At 37.6% G+C, this 8067-nt stretch overlaps 1 protein-coding gene across 1 annotated transcript in view; it reads right to left on the bottom strand.

The window, feature by feature from the left end:
• Positions 1–8067, bottom strand: part of SUSD1 (sushi domain containing 1) — a gene marked incomplete at its 5' end in the record, with an annotated part of 44210 nt that overhangs the window by 16077 nt on the left and 20066 nt on the right. Inside the window, 2 exons of the mRNA XM_035890800.1 lie at positions 5991–6177; positions 7319–7413. Of these exons, the coding sequence (XP_035746693.1) occupies positions 5991–6177; positions 7319–7413 (282 nt within the window). The remainder of the gene's footprint in view (positions 1–5990; positions 6178–7318; positions 7414–8067) is intronic.

Below are 8067 nucleotides of genomic sequence, written 5' to 3'. Positions count from 1 at the left end.
AACTCTAGAGAAAAGAAGACTTGCACTAGGCAGGCTGTGAGAAGCAAGCAAGATACTCTAGTCTGTTCAGGTGCTGTTAGCACTTTGCCTTTGTTAAAGGTTTTGGTGGGGTTTTTTAACTCTTCACTGGCAGAACAGACTAACATATCTGCAGCAGCACCAGGAAAATGCAGAACAACATAGCAAGAAATGCAAGTATATCCAGAGATAGTCCCACTCTAAGCACTTCCTTGTCATAGCAGTGCTATGTTACTAACACCTGGGCATTTCATATTCAGGCTCATTTTCTACAATAAGAATCCATTTGCTGGGTCTCCCTCTGAACATGAAGGCAGGCTACAGGAAAGAAGCGCATGCCAGGAAGCGATGACCATTGCAACAGCACTGGCAAACAGCACGTGCCTCAATACTGAAGCAAAAGCCTACTTGGCGTTACACTGTAATCATGCTCTTTAGAACAAGCTAGCATGTTGGAAGCAGTTCACTGTTAGTTATCATGAAAACATTTCACAATGGAACAGCTACGTTTTTTCTTTAATCCTGGAAATAAGACAATAACTTGTTTTAAAGCCCTGGGTTTTACCAATACTGTTTACTGCTGCAGTCCAAGGACTTCACAGGCAAACTGCTGCAATACAAGGAACGTGGCCCTTTATGACATTCTCCAGTAGTGGTAAGAAGAATATTTAATGCTTTTCCTGTCATCTGACCTTCTGTACAGCTCTGAAGCTGTAACTCTCGGACAAGACTGTGCTACTTGCCTTTGATTATATAATGCAGGCAAGAAAAGTTGTAAGTTTCCTATACACAGACACGTCAAAAATGGAATGCACAAACCCATTTCTATCCCAGCCTATATATGGATATGCACAAAGCCTGTTAAACTGAATGATTTGTACCTTATTAAAAACCCTTTGCTTGGTGCCAGCATAGCCCTCTTTACAGCTTCCCTTCATGATTTCGTGCTAATGATAAAGCTTTAAAAATTGTTACAGAATTGAACCACAAAGTCCAAAACCAGATGGCAAGTCTTTGCAAGTTCAGGGAAGTCAAATCAAAAATTCCTCTTAAGGCCAAGTTCTAACTGAAACAACCCTTTGGTGAAATAACACCATTTGCAGGATCTTAATTTCCTGCAAACAAAGGATTTTTTTAATGGTTATTTGAGGGTTTTATGTCCAAAAAGTTTTTTTTTTACTGGATTTTGAAACAAAGAAGTCAAAAACATTGCTGTAAAATCTAAAAACAAAATAAGAAAGGTAGAGATATCACTACAATAGAAAAGGTTTTTTACCATTGTATTACTGTCTGAAGAGAATTAATCAAGTTTACCATGCATATTACAGTACAATTGCTTTAACAGAGTAAGAAGAGATTTTTAACTTGGAGAAAGACATTACTTAAAGAAGGGAGGGAAGGAAGGAGGTTGAATAAATCAAGACGACATCTATAGAAAATGATCATTTAATTCTTTAAATATTGTCTCTTAAAAATGGAAATACTATCAGGGTGTATGTGTGACCTTTTCAGGTATCAATTAATAGCTGAAAAGAGCTTACAATCTATCTTCCTACCCACTGTAGCCTAGTCTTGTACTGTTTTTTTTCCACGTCATTCATTTTACTTAATGCTAATCACGCTAACTAGTTGAAGACAACATAAAGGGTGATGCAAATACTATAATTTAGAAGTATTATAATCTATAATTGTAAAGGACTACCTGAAGCAATACTGAAGAATCCCCAGTTCGCACAGATGGAAAAGACTAAAAAAGCAAAGAATTTTTTTCAGCATGTAAGGCACTGGCAATAAAGCATAGATTGTGCCACCTGTATCAAGTGCTTTGTAAACAGAATGAAGGAGGTTATCAGACTGATCATGACTTCACAAATACTTATGAAAAAATACTTTCTATGAAGGAGGCCAGAAAAATAACGGAGAAGTGGAGTTCATACAAACTTAAATATCATGCCTTTGAATAGAGTCTGCATAAAAATGCAAAGTGCATGCATGAACATATGTATGAAAGTATTTACAAGATTGGCAGTTAATTTTCTCCCTACATTAAAAAAAAATCATGCTCAGGTTTTAATCACTCCCCTTTCCCCATTACATAAATCAGAAACTGCCTTCTTTGCAATACTTGTGCTCTGAAGCTGTACACTGTAACGGACTGCAACAGAGGTACACAATGTGCTGTCGGAGTAAGAGGTGTCAGATCACCACATCTCCAACGGTCTTTCACTTCCTCACCGGAAAGTAGATTTGGTTTTCCCTCCTTTTCCAGTCCTGTTATGAAAGAATGAGTGTGTGTACATCCATGGGTGGCAAAAAAATCGGACATCACAACCTGGTCTGTAATGCAGTGTGCTTTTCACATACTGAGACGAAAAGTGCAGGGCTCTAGAAGATTGCACTTAGTATGTGATGGAATTCATTCTTCTAATTCAAATCACTTTCTAGACTCCCTGCTTGTGAGTCTACTTTCTGACTTACATGTTCATATGAAGAGAGAGGATACACACACAAGAGTTATGTGGCCTGCAGGTATATCCTGGACTAAAACAAAAGGAATAGCAGCTGAGAAACACAGGAACTACCACAACTGTCTGAGGTACACAACCTACCCAAAGCCACTGGAAAGTGCATGTACACATATGTAAGAAATGGCAGCATGCATGAACAGTAAGCATAGAACAAACTCAAAATACACCTTGATTCTAAGCAAAAAAAATTGAAAGCAGGAAGCGTAATGAGAAATCATCACTAAATCTAGTATGAATTATTCTACATGAAGGAAATGTAATCCAATAATTCAGGCACAAACAATGTATTTCTTGTGTCCAGAAAACTCTCTCTCTTATGAATATATGTCTTAGGTCATAGTGGTCTGCTCTAAACAAAAAAAAAGCTAGCCAGACACCATAAATAAGTAGGCTTCCCCAAGACCACAATTTTGTCACATCCATCATAAAGAATCTATCCCAAAGCAAAGCTTGCAAACAGATTTGAATATCAGTAGTATTTTGATGCAGCTCAACTGAGGAAGTTACTGTTGTTTCAGATATTAGAAGCGAAAGCAACAGCATTAGTTCTTTCTCTAGCAGTCTGTTTTCAAACACTTGAAAGTGCTTACAATATTCAGTCTTCTTAAATTCATATGTGAAAACAGATAAAGTGATTACGAACAATGCCTTGCCTGAGCATGCCTAAATAAATGATCTTCAAAAAGGACACAGGACAGAGCCACGTGTAAGTAGCGTAATACCAACAGAAATAATGAATGAGAGAGTACACCCACAAGACAGTCCTTTCCTTCCTTGGAAACAAGACATGAACTCCCTTTTTGCTTAAAAGAAATCCTGCTACCATCTTTTTACAACTACAATATAATAACTGCCTCATCATCTTTCATAATTGACTCGATTTCCTATCTCAAGTAGACAGGTGCTGAGAGCTTGTCTAAAATAAGCTAGGAAGACAGAAAAGACTGTGCAAAATGCCTGTAACTGAAAGTGTGAAAGGAGCAGAATTTCAATGATCCATGAAGCATCTGCTAGACTATATTTACCATTTACAAGATGATGGGCAAAACCAACTTTGTGCTCAGCACAGAACTATTTTTAAAGGACATTACTTGCCAGGGAGAAAAGCAGGCTTCCAAGTCCCAGGTTCTTGCTTTTTTTCTTTAGAAATACTATGGATCTAATATATCCTCATTCAGGACATACATAGAAATAAACATAGATATAGATGTTCAGGATATAGAAGTAGTTTTCTTAACATGCATTTACAAATACTCCTTTTTGAAAAAAGACCCAAACTTATCGCTAGGATTTACATATTTATTGTAGTCTGCAACAGCCTTTAAGAATTTACACAGATGACTATCCTTGTCAGGAAATTAAGACCAACTGACTATGCATTTGTTAAAGGACGCCATATGAAACCTTAGACAACAAACGAGGCCACCTCCAGTACATTGACAGTAAAACAGTTCTGTAAGCCTCAGCTTCCTTAGAGCCTCTGTGCTTAAGGCATATCTTGCATTTATACAGAACCATTTAGCCAGAAAACCAGCAGAGTCAAAAAACTTTTCAGACTTAAGCTGGCAAATAAATTGAGATCATTCCACCCACCATGGAAACACAACCATCTGGTTTAACAACATACATGATTACAAAATTACTTGACAAATGAAGAAGCAAATTATACACCTACTCTAAAATTACAATTAGTTTTTGTATAAATTAAGTTGCCTGTACAGATAATGCAATTCCCAAAACATAAGGCACAGAAGTCAAAGGGACACTGCCAGAAGAATTATTTTAACTGTATCTTTTTCTCCTTGGATAAGCCAAAATAGCAACAAATTTAACATCTTTTAAAAATTCTCACTATTTGGTGAGCTTTGCAGCATGATCGCTGTTAGCTTTTTAATTTTCACTCAATTTCAACTGCAAAAATACCTACTTTTATTTTTTGGCTTCCACTAAAAAAAAAGCAGAATATGGAGTGTTTGTATGGCAAGTTTTGGATTTTGGATGAAGATTCCTAATGACAGAACAACACTACCTTTTATTGCTCGCTGAAAAAAGTAACTACCAGATATAAAATGGCTTGTGTAGCAGGATCTTCTTTCAAAATGGAAATGACCTAACTTTTACGCGAAGACATTTTCTGGGGCTATGCATGTGCATTGGTTAAGCACTAACTCAGTGGAGCGGGAAACATGCCATCTGCCAAGGCACAAATATCACCCCACACAGCACCTGCTGCAAAGTGTTCTCTAGACCTCTGCTGAGTAACTGACCTGACGCAATCCTGCAGAGTTTAGAAAATATCACAGGATGAGAGAGTAAAGAGCTACACCTTTACTCTGAGTATGTATTCAAAAATTATCTCAGTCAAACAAATTTTTAAACAGCTTTTTAGTTTTACAAAGCTACATGTACTCATGATCTTGTGGATGCTACTTTTGAGTGACAGCTAGGAAACTTCTAAAAATGAATTATCAAATCATTACTGTAATTTCATTTAAAAAAAAATAAAAATCCGTATCATTGAATAGCCTAAACAGTGGCTTAAGGAATCAAGAAATGTTTTGCCTTTCATGAAGCTTAAAACCTTACATTTACTATTAAAAATATTGTGATACTATCAATTTCAAAACCACCACAAATGCCTAGTTCTTCATAAGCAGTCAGAAGAGAACTGGTCCCATCTAGTGGTTGAACAGAGTTACAGACACTCAGAAAGCTTTCACATTTCTTACCTATTCCAATCTGGGGCTCCAAGGGGAAGAATGATACCAGCTCCAAACACTGCACTTCACAGTGTAACAGTAATAACCTAATACGGAAAGTCTGACAGTATAGGGATGGTGCAAAACTGTTCTAAACAAAAAAATGAGCTAAAAATGACAAGATGTTTTTTATCACAGCATTTTGGTGCCATATAAAAATCCTGCTACATAGCGAAGCCAAGATTCTCCCTTATTTACTCAAATGCCTTTTAGGTTTTGTACTCTGCCAACTAGAGATGAAGGCATCCATCTGAGGTACTTGAAAGACTCTGTACTTTGGATCCTTGCAGATTTTAGTGATATATGTTGTGACAAATATATACACAAAGTGCAGTTACGCTATTATCTCCACAATGGAGAGAACTCATACTGAAAAAGTGACTTAGCCTCTAAGGGCAGGGAATTTAACTCATCTCTCCCAGACACCAGTCTTGTGTCTAACCCACCCAACTATCTTTTCCCAGCTGTGCCAAAATACTGCACCCCCTTCTGTCTCCCCCTTCTGCTGCTGGACTGTCAGCCCTATGAAGTATGTGAAAACAAACAACAATCAACAATTTTGAGCATGGAGAGAGCACTTAGACAACCCACCCCACAACACTGAGATCAACAATGCTGTTTCACTTGAGCCTCTTGCACCCAACAGGTGCTTTTATAAATACGTAAAATAAATGGCAAGACCTACCTGTGATTTGTGTTGTCATGGAAACGAGCAGTGAAAAATTCGAAGCTACCATGGAAATATTAACAGAGTAATTGGTGCCTGGCTGCAAATCAAAACAAACTTCTGGAGCCTGCTTGTGTGTGGTAAGGTTGAAGGTCATTTCATGAAAGAACTCCTTCTGATACCAACGCTGGCCTTGCACGTGAAACTGTAACCAAACAATCACGGCATGGAAATTGCAATGTTTTAATATGTCACTCGCATTCAGTTATGTCATGCTCTAAATTAGGAGAAATAGCAGAAAAATGCAACACTGCATATAGAGTGCCAAAAATGTTGGCCACTGACAGTTACTCAAATTCAAATGCTTCCAAAATTTCACACAAATTGCAGTCCCTCTTGAAAGAACTAGGACAATGTCAGGGCTGATCATTTCTCCTCCTCCTAGTCTACCCCCTTTTTTATTACTACTGTAATTTCCCCCAAGTTCTGATTTCCTGTTAACATATGGGCTTCCAGTAATAGTCCAGTTTCATTGCAGTATACCCTCATGGGCAATGTGAAGAGTTATAAAAGTACACTCACATGAACTCTTCTCTGCTTTGAGCCAGAGGATCAAGTCAAAATCAAATCATTTTGACCTATGTCAAAATGCCAAGTACACTCCAGGATCTGCCTACAGATAGCTATGTTTCCTGGCAAATTTACAGACCCATGGGTTGGTTTTTTTGTTTGTTTCAGTTGGATTTTGTGTGTGTTTGTTTTGTTGTTGATGTCCCAAATGATCATGAAGTTATTAACTTAAGGCCTCTCCTGATCATTCCTCTGTTAATGAAAACTAAAATGCTTGCTCTATTTTAATCATGTGCTAATCTTCCTTTAAATAGATCCTATGTGTTTAGATAATCTCTGTGCACCTCTTAACACACAGAGATTTGAGACAACAGCAGGTGGTCAAGAGTCCTGGCAGAGACAGCTCATGTAGAAATGCCCTGCTGGGACAAGGAAAGATTGAAGGCATACAACAAGGCAGAGTGGACTGGCTCTGTGGAATTGGAACAGAGTTGTCTGAGACCTGAACATGACAAAGCTGGAAGTACAAACAGAGGGGAGCCAAAACAGAGAAGAAGAGGGGAAAAAAATAAGCAAGAATAGGAGACTACAAAAGAGCATGGTGGCTTCTTTCTTTTTTGAAGGTTGCTACGCAAGCTTACTCCCTGGGTTTTAAGAGACACATTATTAGAATGAGGATCACTGCTAGCAGTGAGTATTTGAAAAATTACAGTTTTTTTCACATAGGTGATTGACATAAATTGTTTTCTAGATTCAAAATACAGATTGTCACTTACTGAGTATCTGTCTCCCACATGAGATCCCCTGATATTTCTCCGCCATTTCAAGCAGGTATCATTAAAAATTAATACATTATTGAAAGCTTCCTTTACTGTAGAGACAATAAAAAAAGGGAACAACTTATTACAAAAACTTCATCTTCTTCAACTTAATTGGAGTAGCTGAAAATAAAAAAAGGAGGGTTATTTTCATTGTCCTCTGGAGAAGGAAGTAGAATCTCATTTCTTTTGGAATGAACAAACATCGTAAATAAAGTATGAACGTTTCCCAGAGAAAATGTTTTTTTGAAAAACCCAAGCACGCTATTCAGGAAATTAAGATAGGACTTATTTATCCAGACCTAGGGAGGTCACAATGACAAAAGATACAGGCGTTCAGATCTTCTGATGGAAATAAAGTTATCATAAAACAATTTGTCACAGTTGATGCCCTTTAGGAAAAAGCATGTGAGCAAAAGCATTTTTGTGGATTCCAAAGGCAATTATTTCTCAAGGTCTGCCTCATCAGAATTACTATGTCAGAAGGCAAGCTTAAAGTTTCCATGACCAAAATACTACAGAAACCTGCTCTTAGAACATGCCTTCTCTACAATTACTGAAAAACTGCCAAAACACTGCTCACCACTGCTACACATAGGAACATTATCCATAATGCTCACCTCACTTAGATTAGCACCACACAGCTCAGCAACAGGGAATTCTCCCACAGGCAGAGAATCAGTTTTCAAGGCAAGGAATGGAAACCA

Source organism: Egretta garzetta, unplaced genomic scaffold, assembly GCF_000687185.1.
Source record: "Egretta garzetta isolate BGI_Z169 unplaced genomic scaffold, ASM68718v1 scaffold22, whole genome shotgun sequence".
Classification (NCBI taxonomy): Eukaryota; Metazoa; Chordata; class Aves; order Pelecaniformes; family Ardeidae; genus Egretta; species Egretta garzetta.
The sequence above is the reverse complement of the archived record's forward strand: the minus strand, read 5'-3'. Positions and strand labels throughout refer to the sequence as shown.